The sequence below is a fragment of the Xenopus tropicalis genome, chromosome 8, assembly GCF_000004195.4.
Source record: "Xenopus tropicalis strain Nigerian chromosome 8, UCB_Xtro_10.0, whole genome shotgun sequence".
In the NCBI taxonomy this organism is placed as follows: Eukaryota; Metazoa; Chordata; class Amphibia; order Anura; family Pipidae; genus Xenopus; species Xenopus tropicalis.
In genome coordinates this window covers 104,341,321-104,365,410 of record NC_030684.2, presented here as the reverse complement: position 1 = coordinate 104,365,410, position 24,090 = coordinate 104,341,321, and the positions used below count along the sequence as shown (strand labels likewise).

Below are 24,090 nucleotides of genomic sequence, written 5' to 3'. Positions count from 1 at the left end.
CCATGACCCACCATCCCACCGGCGAACATGTAAGTCGCCGGCGGGATGGCACACGCGACGGCGCGATTTCCCGAAATCGCTGAAAAAGACTCGCGAGATTAGTCGCCCGTGACAAGGGAGATTTGTCGCGGGCGACTAATCTCCCCATGTGCCAGAGCCCTAAATGGTGGAAGTTCTGACAAAGAGCCACTGCCTGCCTGCTTACTTTTCCCATTGCTCTGATGGAGCATTGAAAGCTGATATTTACATTTAGGTTACAAACCTCTGCTTTGCTGCCACCCAATGTCTAGAGCAAGTTAGCTGGCAGACAAGTCACTACTGCAGCTGCTTACCAAATATAGTGTTTCTTGTCTGGATGTTATTTAAGCATACTTAAGTGTTGGCACTGCTTACGTAGGTTAGAGCTATCCATGTTTACAAATGTATATTTAAAAATAACCTTCAGCAGTTTTTGGTCGTGCTACTTAAAAATAAATCTGCAGCTCTTCACATTGTTCACATGGTGAAAGGACTGTAATGCTCAAGTATAGCTTGCTTATAGATAAACATTCTATACTCATGTTCCATAAACATTTTTATATTATAGTACAAGTTAAGATCAGTCATGTTGCATATGTTGTGCAAGCCAGAGGAAGCAATTAACATTGGCATTATCACTTCCTGCTGTGTTGCTGTAGATCAGGCTTGTCCATCTGGAGGACTGAGGACCAGATGTTGGCCCTCTTAAGTGATTTTATAGTAGCCTGCTTAAAGGGCCAGTAACAGTCTGATATTTTTGTTTGAAATGAATTTTTTTTTTTTTTGTTATGGCTTTTAGGGCAGTTCATGAATATGTATTATCTAAAGTGTTTATAGAAGGTACTTAGGACAACTTTGTGTAGCTAACAGATAAAATATGGCTAAACATAGCAGATATGATGACAAGTACACTGCAAAAAATATGAAGAACCATTTTGTCATTTTAAAAGGTAGAAACAAATACTATCCAAGGGTAGGCAGAAGAGGCACAAGCCTAGGGTGCAGTGGTAGAAGGTTGCTAGGCATTTACCTGTCTGTCTGCCTACCCCTAGGGGGACAACCAGGTTTCCTCTGGCACTTCTGGCAGCCTGCCTGATAAAAATCCAGCAGGTTTAAAAAGTCTTGTCGGAGAAGGGCCACATTGGCATGTTGATGTTGTCCTCGACTCATGGGTCTATGTAGGCCTGTAGTATAAAGACCATCAATCTGGTGTGGCCCAGTGCCAAATCACCCTATGGCCAGCTTTAAAGAACAAGAAAAACTGTTCTAATCACACTGCAGTTACAGAGAGGATGCTACAGATACTCCAACTGAATTGCTTTATTTGTTAACTTCCAAAACATTTCATTGTCCAAGATCAAACCATTCAAATATATCTCAGTTCTTCTACGTTGCTGCAGTTATATTTGTTCTGCTGACATAATTGCTGTTGTCACCCTCTTGTCATTGTTGCATGCTCCCATTGCTTTGCTTATTTGTGTTGCAGTCTGTAATATGAGAAAATAAAGAGAAAAGTTTTTGCTGGTTGTTCTTTTCACGTGCGGCCAACTACCGTAAATGAATCTGCTGCGCAGAAGCACTTAGTCCAAGCCACAAAGTGGGAGAGTGACATCCTCCATCACCAATGATTATTATTACTTAATAGTTCTGAAACTCTCTATCTGATAGAATGGTGGGATTAAAATATATCCATTTTAGTAAAGCTGTCAGAATGTTAACTTTCCATGTCCTTTAACTGCAAAGATCATGGGCAGTATATGACTTTCCTGGGCCCCCAGCCTGCCCTTTGGCTTTATACACCTCTTTGTATTATATTATTGTTTAAAAAAAATCTTGTGCACCAGTTTGTCATTTGTAAAATGATTGGCCTGCTGCATGAAGATAGTTACACTGATACACTTCCCTCCTGTAGATAGTTGCACCTGGATTACAACAGGTAATATTTTAGTTTATTTTATGTTTTTGTTTGGAAAGGGATTTTTTTGTAGGAATAGCATGGATCTGCATCTGACTCACTTGCTTTAAGGTCCCCATACACGGGCAGATTGTATCGGCCCGTGTAGGGGCAGAAACAAGGGGCCTGGCCAACCGATATCTGGCCTGAAATTGGGCAGATATCGATCGGCCAGGTTAGAAAATTCAGTCGGATCGGGACCGCATCGGCTCGTTGATGCGGTCCCCGAACCGACTGCTCCTTGCCGCCAATATAATTTTTTTTTTTTTAACTACACGCTCCCCGATATCGCCCATCCGTAGGTGGGGATATCAGGTGCAGATCTCAGCGTGTATGGGGACCTTTAGTTTTCCCTCGTCTGCCATGTAATGCTATTATTTAAGAGTAACAAAATCTAGAATGGGTCTTAACCATGTTTTATTACTCTTACAGGAACACTTCTTCATGATTACTTTCATGTTACTTTACATATACTCATTACTTTGCTTCTACTCATTAAATGTGTAATAACAGTAATCTTGAAGAGCATTATACTGGTATACATTTTTAATATTATTTAATGTTCAGACTATATCCGTTTAGTGATCACATCAGTGCTACTTGACTTACCACTTTCTGTTCACCTAAATTGGATATGATGCTTGACACTTGGTACTGTTGTTTGAATAGTGCATTCACACAGTTGGATGTTGGGCTGTGGGTGCTGAACAGCTTGGAAAAGGTAATTTCAGGTGTTTAACTGTAAATTTGGACTAATGGAAATGCTAGGGGCAAAATGCCCAATTATCTACTTATGCGCAAGTATCAATCAGTTGAAATCATCAGTGGTAACGAGAGCATTTTTAGTTATCACTTGGCTGACAAGTGCCAGTGCTGTTAATTTACTGTCCTTCTTAGGAGGCAGCATTGTTGTCAATAAAGTCTCTAGTTTTTTGTGGTTTGGTGTTCATCAAGTTGTTTTATCTGCATTCTCATAGCTTTTATGGCTGCTAGGTACTTGAATTTTGAAGTCTGCATTCAGGATTTATTATTTAGTAACGTGATAGAACTAGTTAAGAGTCGAAATAATTGTGAAAGGCACTGTATGTGTATACAGGTATGGGATCCCTTATCCGGAAACCTGTTATCCAGAAAGTTCCGAATTACAGAAAGGCCATCTCACATAGACTCTATTATAAGCAAATAATTCTAATTTTTAAAAATGATTTCCTTTTTCCCTGTAATAATAAAACAGTACCTTGTACTTGATCCCAAATAAGAAATAATTAATCCTTATTGGAGGCAAAACAAGCCTATTGGGTTTGTTCATCATTTAAATGATTTTTAGCAGATTTAAGATGTGGAGATCCAAATTACGGAAAGATCCCTTATCCGGAAAACCCCATGTCCCTGATTTTTCTTTAGCGTGATTCGTCGAGGCTTATAATAAAAGGATGAAAAGCAAAATGACGCCAGTGAAACCCTGCTTAGATGCCATTGAAGTCAAGAGGAAGTGTATAACTCTTGCTGAACATACTATTTGCCTTCTGTTTTAATTCGGCAGTGTGTGTGGTTTGTTATTTCTTGCACTGAACTAAACAGTCTCAGCTACTATGCGTCCATATTAGGACTTGCAGTGAACACAACAATTTATCTTTTAATCTCTATCACTTGTATTCTGTAGTAAGGATCAAAGAACTTGCCATGGACGGGTGTAATGATTGTGGGTCACCTCACTTTCCTACTCTTTGCTGTTGGGTCCCATCTGTGTTTTCATCATGGGGGCCAGAATATACCAGCTCAGTCTCTGATCCACAGATTGTCAGACATCTGCAGCCAACCATAGAGGTCAATCTGCAGCACTTGCATTTTTCCTTTCCTCCCCTGTTGAGCTCAATAATGAAAAGACAAACCTATTATATGTACTGGCCGCTCTTTGCTGACACACAGGAGTTCAGAGATGGGTCACTATGCCAATCTAATAATTAGTAGAGGCAACACTCTGACATTAGGTAATGATATTAATTGCAGGGGCCAAATGGTCTGAGTTTAAGATTATTTATGCTAAAATATAGTTTGATGTTTGTATATCTTTATAGAACTGCTTGCATATAAAGTGCTGTTTATTTTTATGGTTAAAACAGGGAGGACAATCATTGCAATAAATAAACGATGTTACAAAGGTTGTGCCATGTACTAAGAGGCACAGGAGGAAGGAGGTCCCTGACCCAGAGAGCTTACAATCAGAGGGGGGGGGGGGGGGGCCCATTTACTAATGTCTGATTTTTATTTTTTTTTCAGGATTTGTATTTTTTTGTGCCAAAATACAATTTTGTTGAGGTTTTCGTGTTTTTTGTGAAGCACTTGTGGGACAGTATGAAAAAGTTGATTTTTTTGCGTTTTTTATTTGTGCTTTTTCAAACAATTAAGTTTAGTCATGGTTTCAAAAACCTCTACAACCAGGAAAATAAGAGGGTTAATAAATGGGCTTCCCTGTGTATTGTTTACTGGGGACAGTTTGCTAGTAACCATTTGCATCTCCCTTTGTGAAGAGGTTCGTTAACAGGAGTTAGTATGGAATATTGCTTCATTGAGTGAATTCAGATAAGGAATCTTTCTGTAATTTGGATCTCCATACCTTAAATCTACTAATAAATAATTTAAACATTAAACCCAATAGGATTATTTTGCCCCTAGTAAGGATTAATTGTATTTTATTTGGGATCAAGTACAAGGTACAAATTTATTATTACAGAGAATAAGAAAATATTTTTAAAATTGAATTATTTGCTTAAAATGGAGTCTATGGTACATGAGCTTCCCAGATTTCAGAGATTTCTGGAAAACATTTTTTTTTTTAATATATATTTGTACATTTTGCTTTTTAAAACAAAACTTGCTAAATATAGTGCCATGTGTATGTGTTTATGAGTCTTGAGAATGACTGTATCTAACAACCATCACCTCACCTGCTCCTGTTGTCAAAAACATTTGTGATTGGAGGGATTAAATGTAATCATGTGAGAAGAGCAGATAAGTAGTCTAGTTTCAATTTGTAGTTGTAGTTAGGTGAAAAACAGACTGTAACACAGAGATCAAATGATGACTCAGATCACCATGGTAAGGTGGACAGAGATGAGCAGTCACAGATGGATGGGTGGTGAGGAAGGCTAAAGGCCATGGCCGATTAGTCACCCGTGGTTAAATCTTGGCTACTGCGGGCGGCTAATCTCCCTGAAATTCCTTCCCACATGCAATAAAATGAATCGCTGGGGGAAAGGCATACTCTGCTTTTGCTTTTCTCCTGCAGGAAACTCCCTATGGGCCATGGCCCTAAAAGTCAAAGACTGTTTAAACTGAAAAATCTAATTATTTTATTTACGTACTGATACTAGCTGCTGACCCACCCCCTCCAGGTCATGTCCACAGTTTATTGGCCTGTGTATTAGGGATTACTGCATAATTTTTGATATGGCAGGTTCGAAAATTGTGTTGATGTTGTCCTCATCTGATGGTTCTCTATAGGACTGCAGTATGACACGATCGTTGGCACCCCAGGCCACTCATTGGAAAAGCCCTATTTGGCCCAGATCAAACTTTTGTTAAAAGTGAAAAGTCACCAAAATATATGTATTAAGCTTGCATTGTTGAACACTCACTTATATAGTCTGGGCCTTTTAGTTGTGCATTGAAAAAGTCATAGCTATTTGTATCTTCATGATTCTATAGTGTGACCTGAAACATACCCTGCTGTAGTTCACTTGCTGTTGGTGCTAGTAAGTTCTGCTAAGCGCACCCTTTCTCAGAATTAAACCTGATTGCTTCTTTAATTAAGCAAGCTTTGCTTTGTCCATCCTTGTGGATAGACAGCTTAGTTGTAACGCATTTAGTGACCTTTCCCTATGTGTTGGTTCAGCCTGTCTGGAGACTAACCTTCTACGACCGTGGCTTTCAAGTGTCTATCGGAATAAAAAGTATCTTAATATGTAGACTCAAATAAGCTATACAATGTTAGACATGCAAAGATAAATAGCCAAGCAGTGCAGTACAACCTTCTTATGTTTTTTTTTTAATTTGTCATTAATCTTGCCAGATCTGGGACTGACCGATTTTCTGCTGCAAGTTTTTGTAACCTTGGACTTGGGGAATCTTAGCGTGATGCAACTTTGTTTTGCAAACGGTTTCTCTACTTTTTTTGGTGTTGTTGAATGTGTTTCATGTGAAGCATCCCTTTTGCAAGTGACAGTATAACACTCGGGCTGTATTCAATTGAACTGGGAAATCCAGAAAGGTTCCTAGCAGTTAAGTTTTTTTATTTTTGTAGTTCTTAAAACTTTTCTGTCAGAACAACTTTAAAGAATTGAAAGCTGTTAACACCTATTCATTTCTAAGCACACAGTCTAGCACTGGCGCATGTGCACTAGCATATCTTATTTACTGGCATTCGCAGTGCACAACAACACAGTATACAAAAAGGTGAGATTGGCCATATGTGGCATCTGTGTATGCAGTAGGTCCAAAAAAGTGGTATTGAGGTCAGCAACTTGCATGTAGCTGCTGTGCATGGCAACACTTAGGGGCAGATTCATCAAAATGTGAGATGAGAGCTTAAAGGAAAAGTAACACTAAAAATTTTTAACTAAAAAATCTATTCTACCCTCCCCCAATAATTGCCCTATCCTGAAAACCATTTGTTATTTTGAATGCTTTGGTAGAAAATACCTGTAAAAAAACTTGGCTTCCTGTCATTTGAACAAAGGCGATAGCATGCTGGGGAATGTATCGGGAGATGCATCAACTATGCGGCGATCGATTGATCGAGCCTAGCCTGACTCCTTCTTAAAGTCAGGCTAGGCTCGATCAATTGATCGCTGCATAGTTGATGCATCTCCCGATACTTTCCCCGGCATCGCCATATCGCCTTTGTTCAAATGACAGGAAGCCAAGTTTTTTACAGGTATTTTCTACTAAAGCATTCAAAATAACAAATGGTTTTCAGGATAGGGCAATTATTGGGGGAGGGTAGAATAGATTTTTTAGTTAAAAATTTTTAGTGTTACTTTTCCTTTAATACATAAAAATGGGTGAACTCTGTCACCCATTGATAAATACGCTTCTAAAAATTCTATAGGAATGAATAGAACGTGGGTGAGTTTTTGCGTATTTAACTCACATTTTGATAAATCTGTCCTTATTGTGGCTCTGTTCTGCTAACAGCTTTTCTGCGTGATTATCTAAACTTGTCCTAAAAAAACCCATAGCCTTATAGAATCTTTGTACAGCCCCAGTGGTGACATTACAGGCTACTCAGAACATGCTATGTTACTACTGTGTATCTAGTAGTGCTGCAGACACGAGGAGCAATCATGGTGCAGAAGCATTACTAAAGGGTGATGGCACAGGGGGAGATTTTGCACCTGTGGTAGCTGGCCTGCTCTTCCGATGAAACTTTGCGACCAGTGGTGGGATTACCGGGGGTGTGTAGGGTGTGATTCCACCTGGGCCTGCTGGACACTCACATTGGTGCAAATTCACCACTAAAAACTGTGTCCAGAAGGGGGGTGGGTGGCCCAGCTGCATGCCCTGTACCCGGGCCCAGGGATGTTTAGCTCCGTTATTGTTTGCGACTTTTGAAAACAAAGCAAATGCTTTCCCAACAGCAATTCACTTTATTACCAGTAGGAAGGTATTTTGGGGAGATTTTTGCCCACAGTAGCCCAGATTTAATATGTAACAGATCTCTTCATGTGCCATCACCCTTAAAGGAACAGTAACACCAAAACTTTGACTTTTGTAAACTTTAACATTTGTGATGAGGCCTAAAAAATACTTCAGCAATAACAGATATGATTTGTTGGCTAAGTCACTAGTAAATGGGCCTCACAAAAGTTAAATGAAACATTTGCTCAGTCAGCTTTGTAAAGGAACAAATCGGAACAATTTAATAGCTTACACCAAGTGTGCTGCTTTTCTTAAAGAGATACTGACACCAGAAATTAAACCTTTTTCACATCTGTCATAATGTTGTCTTTGCAGCAGTATTCCATTAGCATTAGAAGCTAAACAGTCAGGTTTAGGAAACCATTACTTACAAAAACAGCCCTGTCTGCAAAAATGATCAACATGACCTATAGGTAACTTTTTATGTACATTAATATTTTGAAAAGTAGTTTTTAAGTGTCAGTATCACTTTAAGGTGAGTTTAGCTGACGGTTTGAGTCCTTTAGACTGATTCTGCAGCTTATCTGCCAGTGCTATCTGGCCAAAACTCAGAAAGGTGTCAACCGGGCAGGTTTGACTTTTCCATTGGATTGGGGCTGCACCGGCTTATTGATGCAGTCCTCTGTGTGACCGCTCCTATACCCATTATTGTAATTCGATCGCTTTGACCTTAAGTGGCATGTCAGGAGAAGATCTATTTGTTTGGCAACCTCTCTGATACAATTAAACACCATACCTCTATTATACTTATTCTTCAACTAGCCACCTTTAGGGAGGTGGCACACGGGGAGATTAGTCGCCTGTGATAAATCTTTGCTACTGTAGGCGACTAATCTCCCCAACATGCCATCCCACCAGCAAGAATGTAAATTGCCAGTGGGATGGCATACGTGTCGCTTCGGTTTTCTGAAATCGCCAGAAGTTTCCTTGAGAGGCAGGGCAGGCGACTAATCTCCCTGTGTGCCACCTCCCTTAAGTCCTGATGTACAAGAAGAGTTATGATTTCCTGTACAATTAAAGGTAGTCTTGGTCCTAATGGATGAGCATACTTGGGACTTTTTGTTCCATACGATTTTGGAGGTACATGTATGACCAGCTTTCCATCAATAGATGGCAATAAAAAACCACACCAGTAACCCTAAACTTTTGGGATGCTCAAACTGCTTTCCATTACAGCTGGCAGAATCCGATCAGAAGCCATGGTGTTCCAGTCTCTAGTGGGGCAAAGCCATTGAAAAGAATATTTCTTTTCATTTGTTCAGGCTTCCATCCTTTATTCTTTAGATATAGGGTTTTATAATTTTGGTAAAGATATGGGACCTATTATCCAGAATGCTTGGGACCTGGGGATTTCCGGATAAGGGATTTTTCTGTAATTTGGATCTCCATTATTTAAGTTTGTTAAAAATCATTTAAATATTGAATAACCCCATTGATGTACTAGGGATACACCTATTGTCATGATTGTATTGATAATATATACATACTGTAACTAATTGTCTGATTACCCCACCCCTCTTCCCTTCTGTACCCCCATTATTTGTTACAAAATAAAGAATATTAAAAAAAAATATTGAATAACCCCAATAAGATTATTTTGCCTCCAATAAGAATAAGTTCCGAAATATGGAAAGGCCATCTCCCATAGGCTCAGTTTTAATCAAATAATTAAAATTTTTAAAAATTGTTTCCTTTTTCTCTGTAATAATAAAACAATACCTTGTAGTTGATCCCAGCTAAGATATAGTAAATCCTTATTGGAGCTAAAACAATCCTATTGGGTTTTATTACTGTTTAAATATTTTTTTAGTAGACTTAAGGTACAAGATCTGAATTACGGAAAGACCCTTTATCCAGAATACCCCAGGTCCCAAGCATTCTGTATAATGGGTCCCATACCTGTACAAAGAAAATTATTTTTAAAAATTATAATTATTTGCTTATAATGGAGTCTATGGGAAATGGTCTTTCCATAATTCGGAACTTTCTGGATAACAGGTTTTCGGATAAGGGATCCCATACCTGTATGTATAATGGTTGTTTTGGGAGTTGCTGGGGATTTCTAGGAGATGTTCTTTTCCAGTTTGCAAGTCTCTGCAGCTCTGTATGTGGGTGTATCAAAGGCTAGTCTGTTAAGAGAGTTAATAAGAGATGTAATAGACACCTTTGTCCATTAATATAATGAAACAGATCACTGCTGCAAGGTTAACACTACTAATACAGAGAAATATAGCAACCATTTGACATGGTTTGGATGAGACAGTCTGGAATTGTGCACATGGGGGCATGGCATAAATGTCTATTTTTGTGTGTGTGTAGAAGTATTTTCTGTAGAGCATTTTAATTCTTCTTCATATATGTTCTTGTACAGAATTGCACTTAAGCATTTAAAAAAATTAATGTATTTACAGGTACAACGGCTGTCTCCCAAATGGGGATCGAGGAAGGCGGAAAAGCAGATTTGCACTCTTTAAACGCCCTAAATCCAATGGGGTGAGAGCCAGCAGTGTCCATGTGATTTCAACCCCACAGGCTTCCAAGGTGAATAATATGCTTCTACCCCTTACCCCTGTTAGGTGATATAAAGTGTGTGTATTTATGTATGGTATATATAAATTTATTTAGTACCATGCCACATTGTATACATTTTTAAATTATAATCTTCCAGAATATGGTTGAAGAAACATAAATAATACATAAGAGCCATGAATTACAACAGTGCTTATTGATGATAGATCTGTTTAATGATGTAGTTGTGTCATAAGAATCACTGAACTGAGTGTATTCTAATATATAAAGTAGTCCTGTTGTAAAATATGAGGAAAATTGGAGCTACCTTCCGGCATGTGATTTTATATGATCATATGACTCCTCAGCAATGTAATAGTTTACAATACGTTCAGTTTTTGTTTTTTTTACATTACTAAAACATTCTTTAATATGGATTTGTTCGTTAAGTACTTATTAAGATCCTCTCTTTAAATTATTCTGGCAGTAGAATATCTGCTGTGCTGTCTCTGGGAAGGTTGACTAATCAATAGGTATAGTTTGTTTCAGAATAAATTACTACAATAGGTCAAACAGGTAGATTAAATACTATAATACAATAAATAAGCATTTTTGAACTATAATTTAAAGGGCACCCATCACCTTTGTTTCTCCCGCACCAGAGGTGGGGGCTAATAGAGCCCTCACTCTGGTTGGGGGAAACAGTAGCTTTTTTTTTGTTTAAAAATTGCCCCTCGCCAGCTCTAGGCTGCCCACACCAGGAGGGAGCTCCTGGTGCGGGCAGCCATGTTATGACACTTGCATGTGCATAATAAATGCCACAACTAGCTCATTATGTGCACAAGTGTGATGTAGGAGGGTGAATCACATTCAACTCTCCTATATCAAGTGCGTACACATAATGAGTGGGCAAGGAGACATGCTCATGCGTGGTAAACAACATGGACGCCCACACCAGGAGCTCCCTCCCAGTGTGGGTGGCCTAGCAGCGGCTGGAGCTGAAGTTATTTAGACCCCTTTTCGCAACAAAATAGTTTGGCTGTCCATTATTTCCTTTTTAGCAAAACGTATTTTCATTTTTAAGATAATTTGACCATTGCTGACAATTTTTCCCTGCCCATTGCAAGGGGGAATTGTAGGCAGATCAGTCATTTGTGACTGTAAAAATGCTGTGGAATTATAATTCATAATAAATCATAATTCTGTGTAGAAGCTGGTGTTTTCTCACTTTTTGATCAAATGTGATGATTTACTTTCTTTGGTTGAGCTTTTGGGCATTCTGTTTATCGATGAGTGCAGTTTGTTGCTTAACATTGGAGATCTGATAACCTCTCTTGGCTAGGTTCGGAGGTCAGTGGGCAACTTGCTGTAGTGCATCCAGTTGCTGTCAGGGGGTAGAAAAGTTAGTCACATGCTTTTGGTGTCTGATCAGAAACACATAATGGTCCCTAGTCTAAGGCGGGGTCCCCCAACCTTTCTTACTTGTGAGCCACAGTCAAATGTAGAAAGACTTGTAGAGCAACACAAGCATCATAAAAGTTTGTGGAGGTGCCAAATAAGGGCTAAGATTGGCTATTAGGCAGTGTCTATGCACACTATCAGCTTACAGGTGGCTTTATTTGGTAGTAAATCTTGTTTTTATTCAACCAAAACTTGCCACCAGTCAGGAATTCAAAAATAACTACCTGGTTTGGGGGCACTGAGAGCAACATAAAAGAGGTTGGTGAGCAACATGTTGCTCACGAGCCACTGGTTGGGGATCACTGGTCTAAGGGAACAAATGTTCCGCTTGACATTACAGTTAAGGAATTAAAGGGATACTTTCACCACAGAAGGCCCCTTTTTTTATTCTACTGTACTGAGCCAATGTATGAAAAGTTGGTATGTGTTACAAATTAGTAATGAATAGAACAAGCTCTGTTTTTGCCCTTTGAAAATATATACTGTGAAAATACTATACAAGTAAACTGAGGGAGGTGAAATTTCCCTCTTGCTAATAGTGATTGGCTCTATTTTCACACGTTGTTAAAAATGACCCATGTGTGAATTGGCCCAGACTGTTCCAATAGATTGTCTGGCCCACCCGTTCCTTTCAAAATAGTCCAGCTTTCCGGACCCAACAGCAAGATTCGCTAAACAAAGAAAATGTGTTTTCTGTTTAGCAGTACCCTCCCTGTAGTGTACATCTCCCACTACACATTAAAGGCCAAACACACCTTCTCACACATTCCTTTGGTCACTCACTGTGTATAACCAGGTATTAATGAGATATACACATGGGCAATCCCAGACACCTCTGCTTTTAATTTTTTTCTTTAAATTAGATTCCCATTTATTAACTGCCTCATAGCACTGTCTGTCATGGTTTCCTATTCAAGGGAATAGCAAGCAGCTGCTGGTATAGACAGTGTCTTGATCATGGCAGCTCTCCCAGAGAGCACTGTGGCAATAACAAATGGCTGTGAATCCTAGACCTAAGGTGCCACTTGGGCTGTGGGAATTCCAGCAGGTGCTGTTAGTAGAGAATGTAAACTGTTACATAGGATTTATTGTCCTTACTCCCTCTTTGCTTTTGCAGGCCACTTCTGTTCTTTATTATGAGCCAATTAGCTTTGGTAACTCTATTTAGGAATCATTGAATTTAATTATAAACATTCAGTATGAGCTCAAAATGTGGGACTTTGTGCATAAGTGTGATCAAATACTTTGGTTTAAGCAAACATTTTGATCAGGTGCCTTTGAAGGTGCCCCAACATTGTACCTTTAATTCTGAATCATCAGATAGGGGTAAAGAATTATTTTGTTTTTACCTGCATATCTGACAGTTCAGCTCTTAAGTAGACTGGATGAATGATCTTTCCTAAGACCAATAGTTGTGGGAAAGATCGTAATTGTAGCATGTATGGCCTCCATTGCTGATTCTTGTCTTGTCCAGTAGTGACCTTACCTGTCCAGATTTGGTTTGGATTTTGAGCTTATTGGCTGACCATATGGGCACATGTTGCACCTCAGTGGTCAGTTTCAGCCGATGAGTTTGATTGTTGGATGATAGTCCAAACATCTGTCCAAACTAAAAATTGAATCTTCTGATGTTTCATCCTTGTGGGGTTGTGGGGCATTGAGTAAACAACCTGCAACAACTTCTCACTTATGTCTGCTTGTTTAAGCGATGGGCCCAGACAGGTCAGTGCTTTTAGCCTGCTGACTGATGGGTTTTATTACAACAAGGTAGGCTTGTACTCCAGCTGGTTTAATATTATTGAGTTATATAATATCAGGAGCAAAGTTTGCTACACTTATCACCTATAGCAACCAATCATTTGGTAGCATTTACTGGTAACCTGTTTAAAAGCAAGCATCTTATTGGTTGGCATAGTTTAATGCTCCTGAGCACAATTTCTGTCTTTTATTACATATGGGGGTTAACCTGTACCAGGCTGCTTTCTGAGGCACCTTTCTCCTTTTGTGGCCTGTGTATTTTTTTTATTGTAAATTTGCTATTGGCAAATGTGTGTGGTTATCATTCATTATTAAGGGGTATTATAAAGAAAGCAGATTATATTGGACCTTGAGCTGTGCTATTACTGGATAGGCTTATCAAAGTATTACAGAGACCATTAATGATGTATTATCTAGTGCATGTCATTGTTTTAACAGGACTTAAAACTGTTTGATAAAGGGAAGCTATAGCAAATATACTTGTACTCCTGTACCACTGACCCATTCACACTGAAACTTAGTGATTATTGTCTGAATGGGTTGTGTAACGTTTGTGTGATGTGGTCCGTCTGGCCCTTTTTGTGTCATTAGCCAAGTGATCAGCTTGTGCAGGCAGAAATGCCCATGATAAGCAATATTGCCGGTAGCTTGTAATATTTCTGGGATTGCACTTAATCTAATAACAGGAAACCATTTACACTTTTTGTATACTCTTATGATCAGGGCTGACCGCCTTCTGACATAAGTTCATATGTACTGTAATATGCGCATTAGATATCCTTCCTGCTGAATATGTTGGGGCTCTGTAAATAATATAACCATAATAAAGGTTAGTGTCATTCAGTGCAGCAACTTTAGCCTAACTGTTTACAAATGAATATGTGTTAGACATATTCTCCCTCAATTAATTTAAAATGCAAAAAAGCTACAGTCTGTTAAAGGCTATGGAAACAGTACTCTCAAGGGCAACAACACACATAGTGATTTGTCACCCGCAGGTAATCGCACCTGGAAATACCTTTTAATCCAGAAAAATTGGGATAATTGAAAACACTTTACATGTGGCGATCCAGTGTAATCCTTATTCTTCCAGATTAAAAGGATATTTTCAGACTTTGCCTGATACGCCTGTGGTTGACAAATCGCTACATGTGTCATTGCCCTTGAGAGTATTATTTAAACAGCAAGTCCATTATCTGACTGCAGCCACTTTGCAAGGCACGTTCTTGTACTCTCATTTTGCCCAGCCTAAATTCTGTTGGCACAGTTTAAAGGGATACTGTCATGATTTTTATGGTGTACTTTTATTTCTAAATTACACTGTTTACATAGCAAATAATTCAATCTACCATTTAAAATTTTTATTCTCGAACCAACAAATGTATTTTTTTAGTTGTAATATTGGTGTGTAGGCAGCCATCTCAGTGCATTGTGCCTGCGTCTGAGCTTTCAGAAGGAGCCAGCGCTACACATTAGAACTGCTTTCAGATAACCTATAGTTTCTCCTACTCCCGTGTAACTGGAGGAGTCCCAAGTCAGACTTGGATTTCTTACTTTTAAGTGTTATTCTGATATCTACTGGGAGCTGCTATCTTGCTGCCTTCCCATTGTTCTGCTGATTGGCTGCTGGGAGGAGGTTGATATCACTCCAACTTTCAGAGCAGCAGTAAAGTGTGACTGAAGTTTATCAGAGCACAGGCTAGCCCCAAGTTAAATATAAAAAAAAGAAAAAAATTTTTTTTTTCCCATGACAGTATTCTTTTAAGTCATATTTCAGACTTAAACACTCACTCAGTAAAGGTATCTATTATAATTACATTTCTAGGTATTAATATCTGTTTTAATTAAAAATGAGCAATTATCGCAAATTTTATTTTTTCCTGGAGGTCAGTCATTGGATGAGGTATTTTGGCTCTGTGCTGCCTCTGAGCTCTAACACACCTTAGCAAAGAATGAAGGGCAACTGCTCAAAAGCAGCTGAACGCACTCACAAATTGATAGATCAAAGCAGTTAGTGCATTGATAATTGTGGCAATTTGTTAAACATTTTCCCGACAGTCAAAAAATATTGAACTGATGGGAATCCCACTGGATTCTTCCTTTCTATAAAGTTAGTAAACCTGTTCCTTACTGCCTAGCAATTTTAAATTTGGATTCACATTTTTTTCCAGGTTTGTTGACCCCCACCCCCATACTTCACCATAAGAAAACTTGTTTAGGTTGTTGACATTTTCAACTATTATAGTTTGGTCTTTATATAATGAGGCAGAGTGGTGTATGGCGCAGTTTAAAGCTGTGCAAGATCGCAGTAATTTACAGGTACAGGATATGGGATCTGTTGTCTAGGTTTTTTATTGGCTCTGAACCTACCAAATATCTCTTTGATTGACTATGGCCATTTATTTAAAGAACATAGTACAGTCTCAAGCTAATTACATAATTTTATTGCGCTGTTTACATTAACTTTTCTTGTGCTGATAAATAGAAATTGTCATGTTAAAAAGAGATCATAAATGTTTAATTACTTCTAGGAAATGGTGCATAATAGATGACTGTGAATGGAAACTATTCTTATGGCCTGACTTTAAGATGTTCCTATTGATTAAATAAACAGAAGTGGCATTGAGAATAGGTTGAACTTATGTTACATTCGTTTCTTACTGTGTAAAATTGTCTTTTTATTATTTACATTGAGGTAGGTTGGAGGGGGACTATCCAATGCTTTATCTCTGTATCTCTACAGATGTTTGTAGTGTTTAACAGCAACCCTGTTGTGAGATGTTACTGCTCAATGCTATGCAACACTGCTGACATTAGAGGGCACCCTCTCCAGCAAGCCAGATTGTATCATAGTCACTATGGTTTTGATACAGCCATGTGAGCATAGTGAAAACATTACAATACCTTTGTTTCATTTTCTTTTTGTATTTGATCTATAGAAATATTAAGAGACAAAAAAAAAAAAAAAATACCAAAGCACCGGAAAATACCTTCTCATTGGGTTGAATGTAAATCTTTGCTAGTGAAATGTAATTGAGCTTCCTTTGAAGGCAACTTTGCAGTTAATTGCACAATTGATGTGTATTGTAAATGGAAATTTACATTAATTATGATGAGAAGATAGTTTTTTGGGTACTTTGTTGTCCACTGGCGAGGAGATATCTTGTGGGTGACAAAACAACCAAACAAATAATCAAGCAAAAAATGGCTTGTAAGGACAGTGACACTGGCTAGAATGTAAATCGCCGGTGGGATGGCATACGCAGTGCTGCGATTTGCCAAGTCGCCGAAGTTTCCTCTCAAGGCAACTTCGGCGACTTCAGCAAAACGCGGCCCCGTGATTTACATTCTAGTCGGTGGAATGGCCTGCGGCGACTAATCTTCCCATGTGACACTGTCCTTAGGAATCATTTTTCTTGCTTATTAGCCCATAAACTGGTACCAGTGTTATGTCTATGCTATTTTAAGGCCTTTACTCAAGGTGCGTTTTCTTGTTTTTTGTTTTTTTTTGCCTTAGAAACTCATTTGAGTTGCAGGTTTGAGCACTAAGGGCATGAGCTTATAAAATCCATTTTGTTCTGGCTAGTTTTACCTTTGAGTGGCCAGATCTGCCTTTTAACACAGTCTGGGCAAATAAGCTGCAGCTTATCTGCCCATGTATGTGAACCCTTGACCGCCCTACCCAACCGTTATCCTTCCAAAAATCAGGCAGGTGTCAATCAGGCAGGTTTGATTTTTTTAGTCGGATCATGGACTGCATCAGCTTGTTGATGCAGTCCTCACTCTGACCACTCCTATCTCTCTCATAATAATTGAGTCATTTGGCCCTGATATCAACCTTAAGGTCCCCATACACCATAAGATCCGCTCGTTTGGTAATGTAGCCAAGCGAGCGGATCTTTTCCCAATATCCCCCACCTAAGGGTGGGCGATATCGGGAGAATCTAGGGCCAAACGATCAAATTATAACGGCAGGTATAGGAAAAGTCGGTCCGGGGACCACATCAACGAGCCGATGCGGTCCCCGATCCAACTAGATACATGGGCTAATTAGCTGACGAATTGGTCCAAGGGACCGATATCGGCAGCTACCATCGGCCCGTGTATGGGGACCTTTAGGTGGAAATATTGGGGAAAGATCTGCTGGTGTGGCAGTCTTGTATGCACACACTGAGTGAGTTTAATTCAAGAGAAGGAAGTTAGCAAGACACACTTCTGTTGCTTGCCAGAAAGGGGAGAAAAGGTGAATGCCAGGGATTAGCTTCCCCATGCAACAAAAAGAGGTGGCAGGCCACTTGTATTGGTTTGTAGTTGTATGTGATCTCTTGCTTGATGTATACACTTTTCTAATGTACCGCATTGCAGAATATGTTGGTGCTTTATGTATGTGTGAAAAAAATACATGACTTCTATTCCTTTAAGAAAGCCACGTTGAACTCGTTGCTTATTTGCATGAGTTTTCCCAAATTGAAACAATTTAATTTATAAACAGTTTTACTGTAAATAACTTACTTTTGTTTTTTTAAAGGCAATCAGCAGCAGAGGCCAACACAGCATCTCATTCACATTATCCAGAAGTCAGACTGTTGTGGTGGAATACACCCATGACAAGGACACAGATATGTTTCAGGTACAAGAGCCTGTACTTTATTTGTGCCATTTACTGTTTCTGATACACAGATTTTGTGTATTACGGCAAACCTGATATATTGGATTGCCTTCTGAGTGCAAACCATTTAATACCTGCAGCATTTTGTACAGCTTAAAATCATTATTATCTAGTTGACAGCAGATGATACAGGTGTACTTGAAATACAATATACCAGGTACACTCTAAGGGTCTCCCTATATGAAATTAGTCAAATTAATTTAAAATAAAACTTTATTTATAAAGCATTCCCTATCTTTAGCCACTCCAAATGAACGGCAGTGGATCAGAAAATTGGCTCACTTTAAGAAGAACTGTACCCCCCGGGCTATAAAAGCCCCCTTAACTAGCCTGCCTTGACCCCCCTCACCTCTTCCTTATCGCATAGTTTCTAACTTTAAAAACTGCCCCTATCGCTAACCCCAACCTAAAAGAGCAGGGTAGTGCAGCTGCATACCTGGCCAACTTTTTCCCTGCAAGTGAACAGTTTTCGGGTCTCTCCACCGATACGGACCCTGCTTGCGCATGTGCAGTTGGAAGTAGTAGGAAATCTGTTTAAACTGTGCATGCGCAAGCAGGGACCGTGTCAGCGCTGAGACACAAACACTGTTCGTTTGCAGGGAAGATGTTGGCCAGGTACGCAGCTGCACTACTCTGCTCTTTTAGATTGGGGTTAGGGATAGGGATAGATTTTAAAATTAGAAACTATGCGATAATGGAAAAGTGAGGGGGGTCAAGGCAAACAAATTTAGGGGGCTTTTATACCCCGGGGGGTATTGTTCTCCTGTAAGCTTGATGCCTCTTAGGTCACAATCGGAACTGATGGCAACTCGGGGAGATTAGTCGCCCGCGCATAGGGGATTTGTTGCGGGTGACTAATCTCCCCGTGTGCCAGAGCCCTTAAGGTGGCCATACACATTACAATAACAATCTTTCCTGTGATCATTGGTTGCAGGAAAGTTCATTCGTCCACTCCACTAACGTTAAGAGCTGAATTGTCAGATATGCAGGTAGAAACAATAGAATTTTACCTTTTATCTGATGATTCGGCATTAACCTACTGCCAATTTTTCAGACGCAATGTGCTGAATCGTCACATTGGGGTAGAATTTCTACTGTTTCTACCTGCATATCTGACGATTTAACTTTTAACGTTATTGGAGCAGACAAACAACCTTTCCTACGACCAGTGGTCACAGGAAAGATTGTTTTTGTAGTGTATTTGGCCACCTTAGGGCAGGAACACACGGGGAGATTAGTCTCTGCACGAAAAATCTTTGTTGTCGTGGGCGACTTATCTCCCCGCAATGCCATCCCACCGCCTAGAATGTAAATCGCCAGTCGAATGGCATACGCAGCGCCACAATTTGCTGTAGTCACCCGAAGTTTCCTCTCAAGGCAACTTCGACATTCTAGCCGGTGGGATGGCATTGCGGGGAATGCCAGTCGCCTGCGACAATGGAGATTTGTCATGGCAAATACTTACATTTGCTTCCACCCCTCATTTACTGAAGTGTTGCCTTTATTCTGCTAGTTACCTGTAGAATATTTGTAATTGTTAAACATTTTGTACTCTTTTTAAATAGTCAGGATATGTATGCCTCAGGTAAATGATTCATGTTAAAGCCTTTTATTTATTGTTTCTAGATTGGAAGGTCAACAGAAAGTCCCATTGACTTTGTAGTAACTGACACGGTTTCTGGCAACCAGAATGATGAAACACAGATAACACAAAGTACAATCTCTAGATTTGCGTGCAGGATAGTCTGTGACAGGAACCCTCCGTACACCGCTAGAATATTTGCTGCAGGATTTGACTCCTCCAAAAATATATTTCTTGGTGTAAGTATGAACTATTAACTGTTTAAATGAATGTGAAGAAATGCTAAATTATGTTCTGTATATATAATCTATGAACATATTCTTTTAGCATTTTTTTTCTTATTTTAAAAGTAACTTTGCTCCCATGTGGTGGCTACACAAGAAATATTATTAGGATTATCATTGTATTGATGCAAAGGAAAACAACATACTAAATTTTGTTTCTGCTTCCTGTATTTGTATATGGATAAAGGGAAGCTGAAACACCACCCCTACATTTTGTATTTAATGTTACTACTTTATCTGTATAAGAAGTTCTCACCTGCTACTGGTAGCCTAATATTCTTTGTATTGCTAGTCATTTGTTCTGCTGGAAGGCCAATACATTTTACTCCTGGGTTAAATGGGATATATGCCCAACTTAACAACAGTGTAAAATTGAGTGTTATTGCATCTGTCACACTGGAACAGTAGAACCAAGCAGAGAAGCCGCAGGAGAAGCTTCCCACATCAGTAAATTAAACTTTTACCATTCTATCCTGCCCTAACCCAAAAACAACAGCAGGGGGTGGTCCAGTTACATGTTGATAATATTAGCAGTGTAAACATTTCTAAATGCAAATTGCTAAATTTCTCAGAAGATACATTTTATATATAGGTATACAAGTGTCCCATTATGCAGGGGATTTATCTGTGCACTGGGAGTCTATCTAGAGTAGCTTTAATCACCCTGGTTGTCCTATTAGCTTAAAAAATAATAAGCATAGAAATCACATTTTTGTGATTAAAACAAATGGAAAGAAGTACAACTCATGTTAAAAACTGGGTAAACTCTGCCTTTAAATTTTTTCACGGTGGTCTTTTCTTCATGTTCGTCTTTTTTATTCACATGCTCTGGTGCATGTAGCCAAAGAGTTAACATTTTTGTTTTATCAGTCCAGAGCAAGTGGTTGTAGTTTGGCTTATCTGCCTGCTGTGTTGCATATTTCAGTTGTGGGCATTCGTTATGAGGTCACGGATAAGGATCCCTTCTGATGTCTCTAGCCTGCAGATTATTTTTGTGCAAACCGCACGGTGGACCAATGCAACATTACTCCCATGTCAGCAAAATAAGCTTGGGGTTGCTTTTCCTACCAGACTAGTCTACAATCAGTTCTATCTATCTATTTTTTTTTTCTTGCCCTGCAATTTTGCTTATGTTCAGATCCTCAAACTTGTTAAGTGTAAGCACAAAAACCTGATGATGATTTGTGGTTGTGTTAACTTCTTTTTACTTTGAAACCAACAAGACATGGGTTGTGTCAACTTTGAATTTAGTCTATGCTGTATTTAGGGGTGTGAGGAAATAGAAAAGAAATAGAAGAAATTAACACTTTATAGAGGATTGGGGTGAAATATGGGACAACGCCAGGAGAAATGTGACATGCGTTAGACAGAAGGAAAGCATATATAAATCCATGTATTTCTGGTATGATACACCTGTAAAACTCAACCACATGTTCCCAGGTACATCTCCTTTTTGCTGGAGAGGTTGCGGTCAGAAGGGTACTTTACAACATATTTTATGGTCATGCTCTAAAATTGTACCACTGTGGAAAACAATAGAACTACTGTCATGTATTTTTCTAAGGAAAGTGAACTTAGATATTTACATAACACTGGTAGGTAAACCAATTCCCAGCCTTACCTATGCAGAACAACGACTTACAAATTACATACTAACGGCATCTAGACTAGCCATTACATCACAGTGGAAGAACCCGAATCCCCCCAAACTAAATGATGTACTAAGGAAGGTAAAAGATATGAGGGAAATGGAATATATGACCGCGAATGTCAGAGGCACCCAAGAGAACTGGAAAAAAGTATGGTCTAAATGGGATTACTACATAACTAACCCACTCGGAAGGGGAGACGCCCACCCGAGTCAGCAATTCTAAGCAACCTGATTTACAATAGACAATCCTATCTCCCCCCCCCCAAAAAAAGGTATGGGGTCTACATATATAATTTCTTGTTTTGCCTAAGGTATTAAGGCTTATTTGCAACCTCCAAACTATGTTCGTATACTCTCCCACTATGTTAAACCAAAGGTATATACCTAAGCACAGGCTTCACTAGCTAACGTCAACACAATTCCAAATATTAAATATCAACATGACTATAAGCTATTGTTACAAAATGTTTTGCTCCGTGAAATCCGCTATAATAAGCAATTGTTAAATACATGTTAAATATTGCTATTTCTGTATTTCTGTATGCCTGAAATAACCAATAAAAATTTCAAGTTACAAAAAAAAAAGAAATTAACACTTTATATTTATTGCTTTTAGGAGAAAGCGGCCAAGTGGAAGAATCCTGATGGTCATATGGATGGACTAACTACCAATGGTGTTCTTGTGATGCATCCGAAGGGAGGGTTTACTGAAGAATCCAGGCCTGGAGTATGGCGGGAAATTTCAGTCTGTGGAGATGTATATACATTAAGAGAAACCAGATCTGCTCAGCAAAGAGGCAAACTTGTAAGTCATTTTGGTTGAATTATATTTCCATCAGGATTAAACACGCTTTTTTCCCCATTTCTAAGCAGCCCCCCAACTCAGCACACCTTTCTCCCGTCACCCATTATCATGCAGATTCTGTATGAGAAGCAGCTCAAATTCAGCTGTGTGAGCTACTTCCTAGTCTAGCTTAAAGCTCGCCCCCTTTGCTGAGCTCTCCTTTCTCTGTAAAGATGGTCGAAGAGATGTCTACTGTGCATGCTTGCTGCCTTTGCTCCAATGGAGATCAATCAGGCATACACAGTAGGCACTTCTTTGACTTCTTCACAGACAGAGAAGGAGAGCTTGGCAAAGGGGGCAGAGCTTCACACTATGTTATGTTATTCTGGGGGCTGTATAGAATCTTTTTGGGGCTTTTATGTAAAAAGGCTAGCTTATCCTTTAAATCTGCAGTTGGAAATCTGCAAATGTGGCAGTAGCTTTGTTATCGTATTACAAGCTATTTTGATGTCATTCTTTTCTCTTCTTAGGTGGAAAATGAAACCAATATTCTGCAGGATGGTTCTCTTGTTGACTTATGTGGTGCCACCCTTCTTTGGCGAACAGCAGATGGTTTGCTCCATACACCGACTCAAAAACACATTGAAGCTTTGAGACTGGAAATAAATGCTGCCAGGCCTCAGTGCCCTGTTGGATTAAACACTTTAGCTTTTCCCAGTATCAACCGCAAAGATGTCGTAGAAGAGAAACAGCCTTGGGCTTACCTCACCTGTGGTCATGTGCACGGCTATCATAACTGGGGTCATCGCAGTGACACAGAAGTCAATGAACGCGAGTGTCCCATGTGTAGAACAGTTGGTCCCTATGTGCCTCTATGGCTTGGTTGTGAAGCAGGATTCTACGTAGATGCTGGACCTCCTACTCACGCTTTCAAACCTTGTGGACACGTCAGCTCAGAAAAATCTGCCAAATATTGGTCTCAGATTCCACTGCCACATGGTACACACGCGTTTCATGCTGCTTGTCCTTTCTGCGCAATACAATTGACTGGAGAAGAAAGCTGTGTCAAACTTATTTTCCAGGGCCCTGTTGACTAATGTTATTTATAAGAGCTGATAACAATTTTGTTAATAAAAAAAAATCTAAAAAAAAAAAAAATACTGTGAAGTTTTCACCACTAATATTAGAATTTACCTTTTTTATAATTTTATTAATGGGGAGCAAATTATTCCAGTGTCTTGGAATAGATCTGATGTCAATGCTTTGGCATGCATACCAGCAGCTTATTCATTGAAGCTATTGATTTCTTTTTTTTTTGTCTAGATTGTTATGTTTGTAAATCACTTTAATACAAATCCTTGTTTGAAAGAGGGATGCTTTGCTGTTCAGTCTGTCATTAACACCATTGATTTGGTTTATTCCCTTTATAGGGCATGAACTGCAGAATGTATTTTCTCTTTGAAGGCTTAAAGCATACCAAAAATCAGCCTGGAGCTGCAATATCTAGCAGGTAGTTTTGTTAATGTTGCCATAAATAAATATATTTGCAGGCAGCTTGGCCTTTGTCAGATTGGTCAGATTTCCATTCTTCTTTTAGGATTCAAAATACAGGTTCATTGTATGCTCTTCTGTCTGTAATTTTTTTTTTTTTACTGGTGGTAAGAAATGATTCCTGTTCACCACATGTCACCCACATCTTTACAGAATAAAGGAGATGTCCC

The 24,090-nt window shown here is 39.2% G+C and overlaps 1 protein-coding gene across 1 annotated transcript in view; it reads left to right on the top strand.

Annotated features, from left to right (window-relative positions):
- Positions 1–23,741, top strand: part of peli2 (pellino E3 ubiquitin protein ligase family member 2) — a 34,173-nt gene extending 10,432 nt beyond the window's left edge. The window contains exons 2-6 of the mRNA NM_203840.1: positions 10,084–10,213; positions 17,928–18,029; positions 19,695–19,889; positions 22,202–22,390; positions 22,900–23,741. Of these exons, the coding sequence (NP_989171.1) occupies positions 10,084–10,213; positions 17,928–18,029; positions 19,695–19,889; positions 22,202–22,390; positions 22,900–23,466 (1,183 nt within the window). The 3' untranslated portion in view covers positions 23,467–23,741. The remainder of the gene's footprint in view (positions 1–10,083; positions 10,214–17,927; positions 18,030–19,694; positions 19,890–22,201; positions 22,391–22,899) is intronic.
- Positions 23,742–24,090: the final 349 nt, after the last annotated feature.